Source organism: Lissotriton helveticus, chromosome 1_1 (genome assembly GCF_964261635.1).
Source record: "Lissotriton helveticus chromosome 1_1, aLisHel1.1, whole genome shotgun sequence".
NCBI classification, from domain to species: domain Eukaryota; kingdom Metazoa; phylum Chordata; class Amphibia; order Caudata; family Salamandridae; genus Lissotriton; species Lissotriton helveticus.
In genome coordinates, this window is record NC_136057.1 from 488,146,637 (window position 1) to 488,166,547 (window position 19,911).

The 19,911-nt window shown below is 46.6% G+C and overlaps 1 protein-coding gene across 1 annotated transcript in view; it reads right to left on the reverse strand.

Moving 5' to 3' along the window:
• The window catches only part of LOC144812334 (NAD-dependent protein deacetylase sirtuin-3-like), a 401,094-nt gene that overhangs the window by 22,979 nt on the left and 358,204 nt on the right, over positions 1–19,911 (reverse strand). Inside the window, exons 6-7 of the mRNA XM_078673929.1 lie at positions 12,411–12,572; positions 3,574–3,789 (exon numbers count right to left, since the gene is read on the reverse strand). Coding sequence (XP_078530055.1) covers positions 3,574–3,789; positions 12,411–12,572 — 378 coding nt within the window. The remainder of the gene's footprint in view (positions 1–3,573; positions 3,790–12,410; positions 12,573–19,911) is intronic.

The following is a 19,911-nucleotide window of genomic DNA, read 5'->3' on the forward strand; positions in this document are numbered from 1 at the left end:
GGAACAGACAGAGGGAATGCTCCACGAATCAGCAAGACATCCCAGCGCAGGGCCATTCCAAGCACCAGCGCATAGTCCCAAGCACCCGCGCATTGTCCCAATAAAAGGATATGTCTTGCAGAAACGAGCACCAGACAGCACCAAACAGAGGATGGGAGGAAGTGGCCCAAGCCACCAAAAGAAGGCACAATTAGAGTACTATTCCTTTAAAGAAACCAACCACCGTAACAGGGATGTTACTCAAGACCCTCTGAAAGCCAACAGAGAAGTCGCCGCCCAGACACAAAACAGGGAAGCTAGCAGGAACAGAGACACGTACCGGGACCCCCCAAGAAAGCCCAAACAACAACGTGCCACCGGAGCGCCAGCCCGAACAGACAAGCCGGCCACCAAGGACCCCAACGGAGCCCCCAACCCAAGGACAGGCATCCGAGGACAACAAGAGGAGAGAGGGAAGCAGAAATGCACCCCCCACACCAGGTCGGGAGAGCAAAGCCACCAGACCAGGGGAAAGAGGAACCAGTGCCCTGTAACCAGCATGAAAAAGGACCCAACGAGTCATCAGAAGAAACACCAATGACATGAGGTGCCAGTGAGCTCAAAGAACCACAGCCGTGGAGGCAACCACCACCCTCCAGACCCACAACCAACCTCGAGCCGGGGCAGGAGGGTGACCCAGTAGGACCCGCAGAAGATCCAACAGGGCAGATAACAGATCCGGATATATGGAACGCCTCACCAAATGCGTGTCATCCTTGCGCAGGGGCCATGCCAACCCCCCCCAGTAACGCTCAACATAATTGCATATGAGCCGCCGAAGCGAGCACTGAGAAAACAGCTCCCTGCAAAGCGACAAACCGGTCCCGAGGAACTAAAGCACCCGAACAGGAACCAGACGAGGAATGGCCAGACCCAATATGACCTCAGAAACTGGAACCAGGACAGCAAACCCCCACAGCAGGAGCCAGCGCCGTGTAAAAAACCTGAGGAGCAGGAGAGAGGCCGAAAGGAAACACCTGAAAACAGGCAACGGAACACAACCACCGCAAACCTCTGATCAGCCGGATGGATGGGAACGTGAAAAACAGGCGACTCCCAAACCCAGGGAAGCCAAAATCACCCACCAGGAAGAGGGGAATGCCGGACTGCAAGGGGCACAACCGAAAGGGACACAGCTGCACCAACCCGACCAAAGCCCCGGGAGGAAGAACCGTACTGAAAGACCAATGGGAGCCAGGACCAGGAACAGATGCAGTAGATAATGAATCAGGGAGCAGACCTAGCACTACCAGACCATGGACCACCAAACCCTGAACGCACACCCCAACAGGGGAAAATGTCCACGACCCCACCAACAGTAGAAGAAGGTCGAGCCGCATGCACCAGCAGTGCAGACAGCGCAAAACAGTCCAAGAAAAACTGCAAAAGAACACCCCCCCTGCAGCTCCAGGACAACATGCTGAGTGGACAAAGAGAATGCACTTTTTCTTAAAGCACAGCACGAAAACATATCAAGTCACCTCAACAGCATTGGCAGGACTTGAACCCTTGTCTTGTGAGAGCCTGTGACACCAGAGGCATAAGACATACCACCGAGCCATAGTTCCTTGGATACACCGGATAGGAAGCCTCCTCACACAAGGCGAGCAAAGGAGTAAACCCCACAGGAAACTCCCAACACACCAATAAAGGAAGTGCCCAGCAACCTCCTGAAACACTGCCCTCAAACATCAATCTCATATGTGAGACCAGAAAATAAATAAAAAAGGGCAGCCCTGTAGTCTCCACCCACAGCCACATATGAAGAACATGGCTGCAGGGGCCGGACGCTGCACTAAAGCACCAGCGCCGGAACGACCTGGGGCCTGAACACCAGGAGGGCTCCCCGCCCCAGCCCAGCACATGAACGGGGAGCATCCTGACCCCAGTACAGGAGCGTGGCCGACCGGAACACCGGAGCGACCGCGCCGGGAGAAATGTGAAAATACCATAACCAGAAGCATTTAAAAATGCAAAAGAAACACTCACGGCAACGCCAAACCATCCAGAAGCAAACAGGAACAGAGGCAGGAACCGGGAGCACCAGCGTTCCGACAGCCGTCGGAGCAGAAAAAAAAACAGGCGTGGCGGTGGGTGGGTGGGGCTTATGTAACCTTCGACCTTTGGATTTCTGGTGTTTCGATTGGCTGGGTGGAGGCAGGACTGCCTCATGTAGTAAGGACTGGGACGGGCAGGACCCATGAGGGGGTAATGGGGAGCGTATTGGTAACCATGCGCCTCACCTGAATGGGTGGGGCGGATGACCGAGAACCCAGGACCCGAATACAAAAAACAACATGACACCACTGTGTGATTTGGGTGCTCAATACCGAACCCTAAAGCTTCAGGGGACGTTTATTTGCAGGTATGCATAAATATTGTGTGTACACCAGACCCATCTGTACAATGTGCCGTCCTGCATTATACTATTCTAGGTTGCTTCTCTCCAGATCATACCCTGATTTTGGCATTTCAGCTTTAGTCGGACCCTAGCTATCACCCCACGTAATACTGTGGGGCATATTTACAAGCCCCTATCGCCACAATGTCACTTTTATTGACGTGGTGGTGGTGATAGGATCTTCACCTTATTCACAAGGCAGTGTTAAGCCACTTAATGTGGCTTAACACCGCCTTGTGAATAAGGCACCCTTTCGCGTTATACTTAGTGCGTAAGGGGCGGGCAATGGGTGGTGTTGTGGGCGTTCCACCGCAACACCTATTGATTTTGACACTGCCCCACAGTTACAAGGGTGGCGTAAATATGGAGCAGTGCCGACATTAAGACCGGGGAAAACCTGGTCTTACCCTAGCACAACAAGGAGAAATTTTTAATTTCTCCTTGTTTTTGCTGTTTCCATATGTGCTGCTTTGTGCAGCACACATAGAAACAGCAAAACACCATTGATTGTTTATCTGCAGGAAGGGAAAACTTCCTGTACATAAGCAATCATTAAAAAAAATATGAAGTTTTGCAACTTGTATGTGGGCTGCATTAAGCAGAAAATATAGAAGCTTCAAAATGCCATTTCAGGTTGTTTATGTGCACTACAGTTGCAAGGGTGCACCATATTCTTGTATATATGGTGCAGCCCTGCGTTTCAAAAGTGGCGGAGTGCAGTGTTAAGCCAAGGAGGCTAACGCCACACTCCGCCACTTCCTTGTAAATATGCCTCTGTGTCCCATTACATACGATTGAGAGTATTCTCTTTTCAGCATTCTACTAACAAAATAAACGTAACCTTTGAAATTAGCCTGTGCTCCTTTAGACTAAGCCCATGCCTTAGCAAATACAGATCGTTTCCTTTAAAATGCAATAAAGACTGTGAAAGGAAATCATTTAGGACAGATTGTAACGAAATATATTATATATCTTTGCTTGTTTTAATAGCAAAACAATTATATACAGCCCAAATAATTGGAGGATACAGATTAGTATTTTCCTTACATTTTTCACGCCATCGCTCACATCAGAATAAAGTATGAAACAAAAGCTTTTAGTGTGATAATTAAATGCATTATCTGTTTGCTCACCTGTACAGATTCCGTTTTCTTCATCAGTTCTTCTATGTCAGTGGTCCACCGGAGAGCCTCAGCAAACTTTGTTGTGCTGTCTGTCAGCTCCCCTACCTCTGCCACATCTGTGATTTTTAAAGGTTTCTTCTTGAAAGGACCAACCAAATGTCGATTCAATAGTAGACGTGGAACATTCGGCCTTACCGAGTTCACCATACTTGCGAAAGGCTCAATCTAAAACAAAGTTAAGTCGTACAGATAAACTCTCTTGCAACTGCAGGGCTTTCTCTTTCAATTACAGGCTGTTTTGTGGTGGGTCATTCTTTGTTCTCATGCATGTGTGTTGTCAATAGAAGATAATTAATGGAAAACACTTTCCAGTGATGAATCACACGTGGCTTCAATGTTATTTTTTTCATTTTTGCTGACGTGCCAGTTGTGAATTCAGTCACTGACTGATGGCATACAGTCAAATACTCTTTATTCGATGTAAACAATCATAAAAGACATAAAAAACATTATATATATACACATTTAAAATAATTCGATACATTTTCATAATCATTTCATACAATGCAGTGGGTCAAAAGGTAAAAACACGTAGATGTCATGATTAAAAGTTCATTATATCACAGATCGTGGGGCATTATGTAATTTAATCCTGGAAGCCGCCACTAAAAAATCAGCCACACAAAATGTAATGCGGGTACTACTCAGGGACTGAAGGAAAACTAGTGCCGGCCTCACTTGCGCAAAGCCAGCCTCCCTCAAAATAGGCCGCAGATATCTTTTTCTGATGTCCGAGAATAGCCCGCAGAACATTACAAAGTGCATTGTATCTTGAGTTGAGAATTGGTCGCAAATGCAAGGGGTGGCTAAATCTGGTTTGACCCAGGTGGGGTAATTGCCCAAATAAAAATGAATCAAAATAAATCTGAACTTTATCAGTAAAAACCTATGTAAAGGCTTTGTGACAGTACTGAGGTATTGCTGAAGTACAAAAGTGCCTAAAAGCAAATAGTGAGAACGCACAGTGGGTTTCAGCATTTCCCTGGCTAGGCTGGCTCTTTCCATAAAAAGTTTTTTGACCAAATTCACATCCGCCTTCCTGATACAGGATGGTGACAGAAAAAGGTCTGGGCGTCCCAGATGTTCAAAGGCTTTTCTCAGGTACTCTAACCAGGGCACTTTATGGGAGTGATCTAAAGACATTACATCAGCTAGGATCGAGTGATTAAGGCATACATTTAGCTGCTTTTCATAAATACCTGGAAGCTGTAACCATGAAACCCAATAATAGATGAGACCACTAACCTCAACCTGGAGAGCTGTAGGAATAGATGCTTCCATTTATCCATTTATCATTTAAAAGGAATGAGGGTGAGGTGGGGTGGGGTGGGGTGGACTCCTGCGGCGTGCGCCCCCCTGCTCTACAGGGATTGCAGGGGCCTTAGTTACACCGATGAATTCTTGGGCAGGCTCCATGCTAATGTCAGTGGATGTGCAAAATAACAATGGTAAAAAGAGCTTATTCAAATAACACCATTGAAAGCTCTACAAGGTGCAAATACATTGTTTAAACAAGCACTGGCAAAGCCAATAGGTCTCGCATTTGAAAGCTATTGGCTTTGGCTAGGTTTCGTAGTCATGCTGTACAGCAGTGTAGGCGTTTTGCAGTGTGGCTTTTTTCTTTAAGTACATTAGTACTGGATGCATCATAGTCCTTTTTATTATCATCATTTTAGCTATGCTGTGTAGCAAGATTACAGATCATTGCCAAAGTCAGCAATGCTCCTGCTGTACAGCAGGAATTAAAGGCAGTGGCAGAGGCAATAGTCTCACAGGTGAGACCTATTGGCTTTGCCAATTCTTGTCACATTTTGGCACAACACCCCTGTGATTTTGAGCAAATAAGTTAATCTCCCCATGAGGGAAAATGATAAAAAACAAGCATTTGCAATGCAACAGGTCTTGCATTGCGAGAGTTTTAAAAGCCAGGCGGATCCAGGCACACTGCAATCCTTAGTCTGGTTTGAAATCTCCCGGAATAACTCAGGAGGAACGTTCGGTCGCCTCTTCAAAGACGCAATTCAGCAATTTTCAGCGAGTGAACTATGGGCGCTTAACCCTGGTCAGACAGCTTTTAAAACGGGTATTAAAAAATGTGTGAAAATGAAATCTCTTAGTATGGATAAAGCACATTTTTCAAAACGTAGCCACGCTTGGGCCCTGTTACACTCATACAGCCGGTTAGTCCCTGCCTCTTACTTGGCCTGCACATACTCGTTATATCTTAAACGCAGTTTTATCGCTATTAGAATGGGTAATTGGCGATTCCTGCAAGACTTACCTGCATGGCGACGCACGTCAGAGGCTGTAACTTGCAGAGGATGTGGCAAAGTAGCTGAAACTCTGATGCACATGGTCTGCCTCTGCCCAGCCTTTAACTCCGAGCGCAGGTCCAAACTTAAAGCAGATTGGAACAACCTGGTCGTCCGATCCTGCAGGCAAGCGATCATAGTGGCCTTGAACCCCGAAAATACCTCTTTAACCCCTTCGACGCTCATGACGAGCTGGGCTCGTCATGAGGTAGCCTCCTCGCACGCTCATGACGAGCCCAGCTCGTCACGTAACATGCGAATCCGCAAAATCCAGCGTACGGGCGGAAATCATGCCGCACGCATGCGGTTAAACATAAAACTCACAAAATTCATTCAGCTGGCCTACCGCAACCGTAACCAAATCGGGTCCAGCTAACGCTCCCCCGCCCTATTTTTTAATCCTGATATTCTTAACAATAGCTTTTAACCTTGAGGGGGGATAAAATGTAATCCTATCATTGAAATAGGACTGATGGCGGTTCTGAATGCACGGCATCATGGGCAACGGGTATTTTATAAAAGGGTTGACGGGAAAAGCATTTTCACCTTGTGTATTTATATTTCTTTTAAACAGTTCTGAATTAAGGAGGCCCAAGATTGGATTACCTCTTATTTTATACTGTCGTATATTAACTGCTACATGCTTTCTTCTTGTTTTTAACAGTCGCTGTACATTGTGAACTATGTAACTTCTTTTAAAGATATATGTTTATATCTAAATAAAGATTTTTTTTTAACCTTGAGAGTTTTAAAAGCCTTTTTTTTTTATCTGTTGCATACACTGCCCAGGCTCGACTTAAACATCACAGGTTCCTAAGGTGGGCCGCACTCAAACCAGAACCCACCACGGACCAGCGGCACTAGATGCAGAATGTAACTGAAAATAAACAGAATTCAACATTAACACCTCTCATCTTACGGCGTTTATGGGCCAAAAGCAATAAGGCATCATGTATGCACAATACACAAAGTGCACAATGCAATAAAGAAAATGGTTTGTCCATCCACAAAAAGAACTAGAACTTTGTTATCCATGTATGCATTGCGTTAAGTTTGGGGTAGGTATAGGCACACGTATTATTTAAAAGGCAGACCAATTGGAATTGCTAATGCTTGCTTGACATATATATTCAAACAGTTAAAAAGGTCGCACACTCGCCTTTAGAAACCATTCCTGGGTGGATAGAGATTATCTTTACATTGTTTTATAAACAATCCCGTTGTTGTTTTAATTTTGAAGTGATGTTATTTTTAAAAGAAGACATCTCAATTTCAATCTGTGGTTAGAATATTCTCTGATCATTTCGGGGAATATGGCACATTAGGTAGGTAAACATATCGCACAGTGAAGGGAAAGATTGAGGCTGCCCACGGCGTGGGCCACCTCAGAAGGGCGGCCACCTTAGTGTCACATTAGGCACATCGCCACCTCTATAGTTGTGGGGACCCCGGGGAGAAGTCCCCCCGCAGCCTGGCACGCCGCCCGCATCACTTCCGCCACGCAGAGGGTTGGGGCAAGGTATTTATACCTGCCCCCGCCCTTCTGGCGCCCTCTTTGGCTAGGGAAACGCAGTCGGACACATGTCTCGGGAGGTTGTGCAGGTCATTTTCAGTGAGGAAGTGGAGGTTAGTGGCTTATCTCCCCCCCCCCGCCCACAGGCCGTTGCCCAGGGGAGGAACCTGCCTGCTCATCAACAATAACCCCACCTTCCCAGCCTTACTCGGCTATGCGCGCTGGGCAGTGCTGTGGCACGGGACAGGTTCCGGGGGTGAAAAGGGAGGGATAGACTCCACGGCCCGTTTGACCAGGCCATACCGAGCGGCGGCTAGTCGAGTGGGGCTTGACCTTGTTAGCTACCCTGACGAGTCACCTGAGCACGGCCTCCCCTCAAAAGCTGTAGATCCATGGTTGAGTTGGTCTGGGGAGGGATGTCCTATTGTGGCCCCCCCCACCCCACCGGGTCGCCACCGGGGGCAGACCGCATGCTTGTTGTCACGTTATCTCAGAGTCCAGCAGGTCCCTGCGGTGACCACCTGCTCCATCCCATATTTTAACTACAGTTCCTGGTAGCTGTGGTTTTGACGCGACCCCCATAAAAATTGATATTAGATGTCTGTGGCCATTTAGGAATGATCCGGCCCTCCCGCCGCAGTGGGTGGCGCACCGGGCCGCTGCTCGAAACTCGGACTGTTCCACGCCAAAGACCCTCCCCGCCATAATAGCAGTGGTCGGCTAGGACTGGGCCCGTATGCGGGGTCCCGTGAGGGCAGGGCGGTAGGACGCAATGATTTACCGTGCCACGGGTGACTGGGGTCACAGGTGTAGCTGGGGCAGAGGCTCGCAGCATTGGTTGGCCATGGGCTAGCGGTGGATTGCATGCAGCTTCGGGACCGGCTCCACTCCCTCTTTTACGGCAAGAACACATTGTTTTATGGCCAAATGGGCTTTCCCTCAGATGTTAAGAGGCCGTCTGAGGCTCCGACGTGCAGTGATCAGAAGTGCGGGCTGCTTAGCGGCAATGTCTATGGGTGCATCTGGTGGGGGTAGTAGACCCAAAAAAATATTCCTTGTTTTATGCCCAAATAGGCTTTCTCTCGTGTTCCCTAGTTGGCATCAATGGTAGATGTTAAAATATAAGAGACCGTCGGAGGCTTCGACATTCAGCGTCCAGGGGTGCGGGGCTGCTCTCCACAGCGGCGATGATTATGTTCTTCTGGCTCAGATTGGCAGCACACCGCCCCAGCAACTCTGCCATGCTGGGGAGGTACATAGCGTCTGTATGGCGTAGTTGTTCATGGGTTGTTTGAGCCGGGGCCATGTGCGGATGTGCACCCCTCCCCTCTTTTATCATGGAGAAAGGTATGGGGCGGGAGAAAGGGGTTACGGGGACAAGAGAAGTGGGTATTAAGGGGGCTGGGGCCATTTCCGAGCCGCGCGTGCATGAACCAAGCCTAGGGCAATTATGGGATCACCGGGCCGCCACACATTTCCTACCACCCAGCGTTCCCCTAGGTGATCCCGATAAAAATGGTTCCTCACTTGTGTGGGTAGGCCTAGTGGCCGCAACAAGAAATGGCCCAAAACGTACTGTGGAGAGTTCAAAATTAGCGATCGCAAAGGGTCACCTGAGTTTTTGGTCCCGGGCTCAGCGGCCATCTAGGAACACCTGTCGAGCAGGGATTTGGGCTTCTGTGTCTACCTTTATTAAGCATTACAAATTGAATTGCGCTTTGAGTGAGTGTGTCACACAACTGTCCTCATATAGTTGGTTCAGAAAAGCATGTTCCAGTAAACGCTTTGTCTCATGAGGACAACTTGAGGTCCGAAGAATGGCCAATGCATTGGAGTCTACAAAAGGGAGGTCTGCCAGGTACACCTTCTCACAACAGTTTTATATAATAGTTTTTAAAAATGCAGAAAAACATTTCAAAGCAGCTTTAAAAGTATTAGGAGTCAGGAACTATAAATTGGCGTCTCTGGTTCTTAACTACAAATAACCATAGTGTATTTTAGCCCTGAAAAATGGGAAACCAATTCAAATTGCTGTGCTACCACATACATTTACATATTTAGACAGTCGAGTCTCACAGTAAAATGATTATAAGAAATATGTACACCTAATAATGAGGAGCATGACTTTGGAAAGCTCAGTCCTTATTCTGGTATACTTGCACAATGCAAAACCGCCATTTCGTAGCAGAAAAATAAGCACAAGGGATGCCAATAGCATCCAATTGTGTCTGGTTGCTCGCATTGTTCTGGTGCGGTCTGGCTAAATGTTTGCCATGAATGACGCGTAATTAATTACTTGAAGTTTAATATCACAATTTGGGAAATTTCACATAAACATAATACAAAATTGCTGCGAGTATGTCAGAGTAACAAATTTCACCACATCCCAATTTAATATCTCACTAAATTCATTTTGACACATAAGTTTTCCTTCTTTGGGATTCACAATTAAAAATAAATCATTCTTTTTAATCCGCAAAATGCCTGCACTGCTGTATCCGACAATTCATCCTTTTTAAATTACTATATATTTTAGTCCCATAATCTCAGGTGAGTCCACTGGCCCTTCTCATATAAAGCCTGATGCTATGTGAAACCCAGAACCTTGCACTGGGACCCCGTGGGTATGTCAAGTGTGTATATTTGCATTTAGTGTGTTGCACATGTATGGTAAAAGGACTCTGTGTGTTGTAAGAGACGGAGTACTAGGCCTAGTGGGATCCATTTTGGATGCCCCTGATATTAGGTTGGCACAACAGGGTTTATAAGAATAGCTTCTCCAGACAGTGGAAGTGTATTGCAGACGTTCCTGCAGCTGGCGGGTGGAGACCTATACATGGAAGTGATGGAGGATGGAGACAGGTTTACCTCTGGAAACTGAACAAGATCCTTGTTAGCACAAAACTGCTGATTTGCTTCCTGATCAGTACCATTTCATGGATGGTAGGGGTGAGGTGTAGGTCTTCATTTTCTGTTGATCCACTGGAAGACGTTTCTAGGAAGGGTGTGCCTTTTTGTCTGTCCCCAATCACTGATTCAGTAAGGCTGGTGACAGACAGGTGCAGATAACTCACACTTTATTGCCCCCACATTTAGATTGCTCCTGCTTGGAGACAGCCCCATTGCTGACTGCTGTAAGAACTATCACTTTACACAAATGCTGTGTCTGGAGAGCAGCCGAAGGATGACACTGGAAAGAAACCCAACCCAAACTGGTTATGAAACCTTAGATAGTGGATCACACCCCGTCTGGAAAATGTGTATAGAAGTAGGATCCAAACCACCCCACTTTGGTCCTATTCCAAGTTGTTCTTGACCAAGGAAGGGAGTGCTCTGTAGAGAACATAAAGAGCTGCTTTGCAAATAGAGATAGGGATCTACCTGACAGACAGCCTCCCTGAGGTGACAGGACATAACCACTAATCTGCACTTTCTGTTGGAGAAGCACAGGGTCTGCCTAAAATGCCTACCTGCCTGCTCAGAGAAGGAGGGACTGTGCCTGGACCCAAAGGATGAGACGCTGCCTAGGAGGAGGGCTGATGAGGCCTCACTAAGGTGAAACCGGTCCTAGGTTGCTTGTTTTCGGATAAAGAGCGGACCTGGCCTGGCTGGACAGTTCCCACTTGAGGAGGGTCAAGACTGGACCCAGCCATATGCAAATCGCACGGAGGTAGCATGCTGTGCAACATATCGATGGACTGGGATGTTAGCCCTGGGTAATTACCAGTGGCTGAGATTCATTGAGCATTCCTTAAATCATTTTTTGTATACTACAGGAGGAGAAGAGACCAAGCATGTTCCCGGCGTGAGGAGCAGCCAGCCAAAGCGGACATGCCAGGCGTGCCGGGGTTCCTCCATTCGGTTTGCACAGTTTTCATGTGAGCTGCATAAAAGATGATACCAGAACAAGCAGCAGTTTACCGCAGGCTTAAAAGACTGGTATTGCTACCAATGGTGTGAGTGAAAGCTGAATCTCTACTAAGAGCAAATACTGGATTGGCTAGGAGGTCGCAACAGCCAGAAAGACACCACTCCAAGGGATTGGACTGGGAACTATAACTGCCACACCAGAACTCCGGTTGGCAGCCAACCTGGAGGGCAACTGCCATATAAGTATTGCCATGAGGAAGGCTGCCGACATAGGCCTTGCAAGAGTGAAGCTGCTGCCATAAGGGCGGGAAGCCAGACCTTATCCTCAACACAGCCTAAAATGCTACAATAACAGCAGGTAAATCACACAGCTTAGCCTCCATAGGGGACAAGAGACTGAAGGTGTGCAGAAAAGACTACCACACACTCGAAAACCTTATGCCAAAGGGGTAAGGAGACATTAAACTGAGTTGAACATTTGCTCTGTGAGAGTATTTGAACAGTCTACATTGGAGCCGTCGGTCATAGAGGTAGGAAGGCGGATACAAGTAGAATACCATGAAGAAAGGGATTAAGAGCCTCAGTATTTAACACAACTTAGTTTGCAACCCTTTGGGCCATTTCAATTGAATCACGTAGTATTTAGTTAGTCTGTTGATTAAAGTACTTCATTTTACATAAAAGATAAAAACTGGAATCAGATTGACTGTTGAGAAATGAGCTCTTGTCCCCTACAGTACCTCACTGAGAAGTATGTCACTGCTCGCCCTCCCTAACCACAGAAGGTATTGTTCTTGGCCCAATTTCCAGATCCTTAGTAGGACGGACTTCATAACACCAAAGGGAAACAACCTCAACCTTCATGGTTGAGGCACAGTAGACTCTGACTGCTCTGAGGCCCTCCGAATGGGGTCTGATAGACAGAAACAAATACAAAAGTACATGCAGAAGTACTCTACAACTTTAAGGCAATATTTGCCTTTCTCCAAAGCCAACAAGGAATCCACGTCTTTGTTTAGATACAGTATTTTATCTAGAATCATATGTACATCTATTACACTACCAAAATCTCTCAAACGTTGCATATTTACCGCCAGAGAAGTTCCCATTATTATAAGCAGATCAGCATTCCCAAAGTCCTTTGAAAACTCATAGAAACGTTTTGGAAGATCTTCTCCAAAAAAGACAATGTCTGGTTTTACAACTCCATGACAAAACTTGCATCTTGGAATGTGTCCATTCACTATTGATTCCTAAAATAAAATAAAATTGAAAAAAAACCATCAAATTTTTGTTTAAATTTACAAAACAGTTAAAGAAAAAACTAATAGATTCAATCAATCAGGGGATTTGAAAAGCACGACTAATCACCCTGGTACACCCTTCCTGTATATATGATGTGTATTGTGCGGTGTGTTGTAAGATGACATTAGCTCCCTACAACAGCATAAGTGGTCTATAGATTGGATGTAAAAATACTATTCGGTGGGTGAAAGGAAACTACGAGAAGGAGCGTATTAACTAGTCACATTCCTCCCTGCTCAGTCTCAAAAACAAAGAAATGCAATTCATTAAAGGTATGCCATAACATTAATTTATCATTATAGCATTTCACCATTGTAACAAAACCATAGTATGATATGGGTACACTAAAAGTTTCTGCTACACCATAATCCTTTGAGAGATTTGTTTCCACGCAGGTTAACAGATTTTGATCCCCCATCGATAAAGAACAAATTACTTACCTATAGTAGCACATTTTCTGGTAGAGACTCTTTCCAACTGCAATTTCTTAACATGTGATTTTCCTGAGGCACCAGATTGGATCCAGAAACTTTTGATAGCAATTCTGTTGTGCGTCAGTAGGTGTCATCATGCAACTGCTTCAGATTGGTCATGCCTTGGATGTGACGTCAGAGCCACTATATTTGCACCACCTTTATTCACTGACATCAGTTTCTCTCTGATCTTCTCTCTGATCTTTGCTCATGCTGTCTGGTGCGGAGCCCATAGAAATCAGAATGTACCAGTGTGCAGTATTCTAAGCTGGAATCTTATTATTGAACTATAGGAGTTCATTGGTGGTGAGTCTGCAGACCGGCTCAGACTAGGACAAATATCCTGCAGGATGAATTGGGCAAAGTTATCAATCCACCAGACCTGGTTATACAAGCAGTAATGCTTTGTGAACATGTGGAGGGATGCTCATGTAGCAGCCTGGCAAATATCTAGGAATGGCACACTGCGTATAAGCGCAGTGGTAGGAGCCTCTGATCTAGTGGAATAGCCAGTCATTGACGTATGGGAAGACTGGTATTCCAAACTCTGTAAATGGACTGTGACCACAGCCATCACCTTTGTGAACACCTGAGGTGCACTATTAAGGCCCAAGGGGAGCACCGAAAACTGCAAGTGCTCTTGCTCTACCTAAAACCACACGTAGCACCTGTGAGATGGCAGGACAGGGATGTGAAAGTAATCGTCCTGCAGATCCACCACCACCATCCAGTCTCCTAGGTATAGGGCAGACAGAACTTGGGTCAGTGTGAGCATTTACAACTTGTCCTCCCGGAGTAAGCAATTCAGTTGATGAAGAACTAGGATGGGATTAAGGCCTTCGAAACAGCCAGTTCAGATCTGATGCCAGCACCCTTTCTAAGGCTCCCTTGACCAAGAGAACCTGAACTTTCCCAGGGAGTATGGACAAGTAGTCCTCCAAGAGATGTCGTGGTGTGGGAGGCATATCTGCAGGATATTATAGGAAGGGTAGGAAGTAACCATGTTTCTCCACCTGGAGCATCAGTTGGTCGGATGTAATGCTCCTTCACCCAGAGAGGTGGGATTTGACACACCCTCCTACAAGGCAATCGGGAGCTGCCAAGGGTTTTGAAACATTTGCAGGAGGAAGGGGGGTCGGGTTTGAGTAGCACATTTCCCTTGGGGCCTTATCCTCTGCCTCAACCTCGACAGGACTGATAGGACTGTTGTTGAGGTGCGTCTAGACATTGCCTCAGCTGATATCCCCTGCTGAAGCCTCAACATGTTAATACTACAGGGGAAACCCGATTAACTCACAGTCATCTGGGAAAACAATACATAAGGTAATGGAAGTGGTGCCTGTGGGGCACTTACACTTATATTTTCTCTAGGAACAGATGAAATGCGTTACTTACCTGTAACAGCAGTTATCCAGTATTGGTGTCTTTCATAGATTCACATGCCTGAATCATTCCCCGTCGTCGAGATGGGAGCCCCGGTAATAGAAAAGTAATGTCCTATAGACATACATAGAGAAAAATAGGCCTAAGGGCCTTGCCTTAGTAGCCTATCTATGTCCTTTTGTAAAAAAAGGACCAAATTTCCAAAGGTAGCCAATCAGCTACCACCTCCCTCTAGAACCTTCCTGCCAGGAGCCTCAGTCTCTCAGATTTTCGTACGCACCAAGCTAGGTAGACGTAACATATGCTCTGTAGTGAGAGATGAGCCCTTCCTGGGGAGGTGGGAGGGTTGCATGTGAATCTATGAAAGACACCAATACTGGATAACTGTTGTTACAGGTAAGTAACGCATTTCTTATCCAGTATTATGGGTGTCTTTCATAGATTCACATGCCTGAATCAGAATAGCAAGCAATACATTATGCACATATGCGATGGAATATAACAGTCTGAGATAATACATATCATGTGACTAGATACCATCAGTAATATAAAGAGTAAAGTAAATAAATGTGCATACCATTGCAGGACGGTGGGAAGTAGGAAGGCTCATCTTACTGGAAGAGATGGCGAAGTACAGCTTGGCCCACAGCTGCATCCTGCATCAGTTCCGTGTCCAGGCAGTAGTGTCTGGTAAAGGTGTGCGGCGATTTCCAGGTGGCCGCTCTGCAGATGTCCAGAATCGGTACACCAGCGAATAGTGCTGCCGATGTGGACACAGCTCTCGTGGAATGTGCTCGGACTGTGGAATGTAATGGACGTCCGGCTTTGTCATGACAAAATGCAATTACTGCCGATATCCATCTGGAAATGGATTGTTTGGAGAGTGGCATGCCTTTTCTCGGCCTGCTGAAGGCAACGAAAAGTTGTTTTGTCTTTCTGAAAGCTTTCGTTTTGTCCAGGTAAAATTTTAGACATCTCTTAATGTCCAAAGAGTGAAGAGATCTTTCAGCCACTGTGCCTGGGTTCGGGAAGAATGAGCGAAGCACAAGCGGTTCATTGAGATGGAAGTCCGAGGGGACTTTAGGAATGAAACGGGGGTTGGTTCTTAATATGACTCTGTCCTCTCTAAATTGCAAGAAAGGATCCTGTATCGAAAGAGCTTGTAACTCACTGACCCTTCTTCTGATGTTAAAGCTAAAAGAAGTGCAGTTTTCCAGGAAATGTATTTGATATCAGCCCTATGGATAGGTTCAAATGGATGTTTCATTAATTGATTGAGTACAATATTCAGATGCCACGTTGGTGGTATTCGCCTTGGTCTAGGGAAAGATCTGTAAAGCCCTTTAAGAAACTGTTTTATCAGTCTGTTGGACCATAGTGAAGGGCCTTTTGAAGACCTCGTGAAGCGTGAGATTGCTGCCAGGTGTACCCTGATGGAAGCATGCGCAAGACCTGTTTGGGCCAGATGCAGGAGATAAGGCAGTATCTGCTCTGGAGTGATCCTGAAAGGGTGTATATTGTTGTCTTTACACCAAATACAAAATCGTTTCCATTTCAAGGAATAAGTTTTGTTCGTGCTAACTGCTCTTGCTTTAGCTAGGACTTCCTTGCACTCCTGCGGGATGCTTAGGTGACAGAATTCTCGGTACTCAGGAGCCAAGCCGATAATCTGAGAGATTTCAGATTCGGGTGGAGTATCTGGCCTTTGGACATCGAGAGTAGAGAGGGATGTTGAGGCAGTTGGATTGATGGTCGGACTGAGAGGCGACGGAAGTCCGCAAACCAATGTTGTCTCGGCCAGTATGGGGCAATGAGAATCAATGTGCAATGCTCCATTTTCATTTTCCGGATGACTCTGCTTATCAGGGGAAATGGCGGAAATGCGTACGCAAACACGTTGCGCCATGCGATGGAAAATGCATTTCCTAATGACCTCTGTTGGGGATGCCAACTTGCGAAGCCGTGGCATTTTTTGTTCTCCTTGGTGGCGAAGAGGTCTATTTGTGGTTTTCCCCATGCCGAGAAGATGTTGTCTAGAACTTGTTGGTTCAGTTCCCATTCGTGGGACATTGACCTCTGTCTGCTGAGAGCGTCTGCTATGACGTTGTCTTTTCCTGGGACATACTCTGATGTTAATGTGATGTTGTTGAGTAGTAGCCAGTTCCAAATTTTTTGTGATTCGCGAGACAGCGTCAGCGAGCGTGTCCCTCTCTGCTTGTTTAAGTAGTGCATTGTGGTCGTGTTGTCCGTCCTCACTAGCACTGCTGAATTTTTGATGCGAGGGAGGAATGCCTGTAGGGAGTGAAGGACTGCACGTAGTTCTAGGAGGTTGATATGCAGAGCCTTCTCTTGCTCCGACCATCTGCCGCTGATTTGTAAGTCTTGAAGGACTGCACCCCATCCTTCGAGAGATGCGTCCGTCGTTATGACGTGTGGAGTTTCTGGTAACAAGAACGTGAGACCTTTGGATAGGTTCTTGTGCTTCATCCACCAACCCAGTGTCTCGGATATTTGTCGAGTGATGACTATGTGATCTTCGAAGGAATCTGTACATTGGGTCCACTGTTTGGTCAGGGCCTCCTGAAGGGGGCGCATTCTGAGCCGACAGTGAGGGATGAGTAGAATGCAGGAAGACATCATCCCTAGAAGAGATTTGAAAATCCTTACTTTGATGGTTTGTTTTGAAGATATTGCGGTAGCTAGAGTCATCAGTTTGCTTTTTCTTTCCTGAGACGGGAAAGCTTTGGAGGAAATGGTGTTGATAGTGGCCCCCAGGAATGTTATTATCCTGGTGGGTTGTAAAGTAGATTTTTCGAAGTTGAGAGTCAAACCTAGGTTCCGGAAAATATCGAGACAGGCGTTGGAAGACAGCTGCGCGTCTGTGAGAGACGGTGCTTTCACCAGCCAGTCGTCCAGGTAGGGGAAGACCTGGTGATTCTGTTGTCTCAGGTAAGCTGCCACAGGAGCCAGGCACTTTGTAAAAATGCGAGGCGCTGATTTGAGGCCAAATGGGAGGACACAAAATTGGTAGTGGAGACCTGCTACTTCGAATCGTAGGAATTTTTTGTGTCGTCTGTGTATTGGGACATGGTAATATGCATCTTGCAGGTCCAAAGATGTCATAAAGTCTCCTTCCTCCAGGGAGCCTAAGATTTCCTGGATAGTCACCATTCGAAACGATTGGCTTTTCAGGAAGGCATTGAGCGCCCTGAGATCTAGAATGGGCCTCCATTTCTTCTTTTTCTGTTGGATTAAAAAGAAGCGGGAATAAAATCCCTTTCCCTTTTGAGCTGATGGGACTCGCTCTATTGCTCCCTTTTTTATCATGGAAGAGATTTCCTTTAGTAACATACGAAGGTGTTTGTGATGATGTTTGTGAGGAGGAGTTAACGGTGGGATGGAGTTGAATTCCAAGGTGTGACCGTGTTGAATTAATTGTAGTACCCACCGATCCGTCGTAATCAATTTCCAATTGTGGAGGAAATGTGTCAGCTTGCCACCAATTTTGAGCGGACAGGACGGTGGAGGGACTGGCTGCGGGAAATGGTCATTGTCTTCCGCCAGCCGTTTTCTTTTGAGATTTGCCCCTGAAGTTCGATCTCCCGTAGGAGGTCTGACGACTTTGTTGTTGCTGTCGCTGCGGATATTGTGAGCGATTTTGATTGTATGAGTATGTGGATTTGCCTTGATAGGATCCTCTGTATGTGGATTGTCCTCTTCCTCTGTGCCCTCGAAAGGACTGGTTTCTGAATTGTAAAGTCCCGAGAGCTCTTGCAGTATCGGTGTCTTTCTTTATCGTCTGCAAGGCTTCATCTATTTTAGCTCCAAATAGTTGTTTTCCGTCATAGGGCATATCTACAACTTTGGTTTGTACCTCTTGTCTGAAGGACGTCGCTTTGAGCCATCCTTGTCTGCGCAAAACTGCGGCGCCTGCAAGCTGTCTGAAGCCTGTCATGGCGACATCGACGGCTGAATCTATGATTTCTGATGCTGACATTTGACCTTCATGAAGGAGTACCTGGACCTCATCTTTCAAGTTGTCAGGTACGTGCGTGAGATATGGAGCAATATCTTCCCATAGTTGCCTATTGTATCTGCCTAGCAGAGCAATGGCGTTGGCCACTTTGACCGTCATGGCTGACGTTGTGGAGAAGCGTTTGCCTATGCCATCTAATTTCCTGCCCTCCTTGTCTGGTGGTGCTGACAGTGGCGAGGATGGGTTTCTGGAGTTCTTCTGGGTGGCTTGAGTGACGACCGAATCTGGTTTTGGATGTGAATTAAAGCAAGTGGGTGCCGTTGACGGAGCTCTATATTTTTTATCCAGTCTAGGGACCACTATTGAAACAGATGCAGGTGTTTGCATGAGTTGTAGCCCCTGTTCCCAGATGTGCTCTATTATGGGAATGGACCTTGCCTCCTTCCTTATGGGGTCTTTAAAGTCATACAAGAAACAATCCGTTACTTTTGTTTCCATTGCCATGTGAAATCTAGTGGCCGCTCTCTCTATTAAATTGTGGAATCCACCGATATCCACTGGTGGAGAGTCTGACGTGCTGGGTTCCGGTGTGGCCGGAGAATGAGCAACGTAATCCTCATCATCTCTGTTTTGAGAGAGGTCATCTCTAACCTCACCTTCCTCAGGAGGTTCGTCGTCATCATCAGAGGATTGGATGTTGTGAACTTGTTCACTATCTTGAGGAATAACCAAAGGCGCTGGTCTTGTCCTTGGTGATCTTTGCTGTTTGGAAGATTCTTGAGAATTGTCATGTGAAGGTGTCGCCGATGATTCTGGGAATCGTTTTTTATAGTCTGTGATCAGGAATTGAAGATCATTAACTATCTCAGCCGGCAATACGATCATTGGAGTGACTCGAGTATGTACCTGAGCCTGAACAGTGTCCTCCGTAATAATAACATCATCTCCGTCATCGTCAGTACTCTGGCATTTGACATTGAGATCTGACGGGCTAGTAGCTTGTTCGAATTGTTCATCATCTGATTCGTCATCTTGTAGTATGTGAGAAGGGAGCTGTGTTTGAACCCTACTGGGTGATGTTAATTCGGGCGTAATAGTGAGTTTGGTGACCTTTTTTGATGGAACCAACTCCGCTTTTTTCCATGGCGTCGATGATGTCGTCGTCGACGAGGTCGTCGTTGGTGCCGTCGACGGTATCGACGTCGATCGTTTTTCAAGCGTCGAGTGTCCCTTCGCCGATGAAGCTGTCGTCGACGGGGCGGTCGTCGACGGTGCGGCCGTCGAAGGTGCCTTCGCCGTCGTCGATGTGGCCGTCGACGGTGCCTTCGCCGTCGTCGATGTGGTCGTCGACGGTAATTTCGCCGTCGTCGATGTGGTCGTCGACGGTACTTTCGCCGTCGTCGATGTGGTCGTCGACGGCAGTTTCGTCGTCGTCGGCGTAGTAGCCGTCGACGG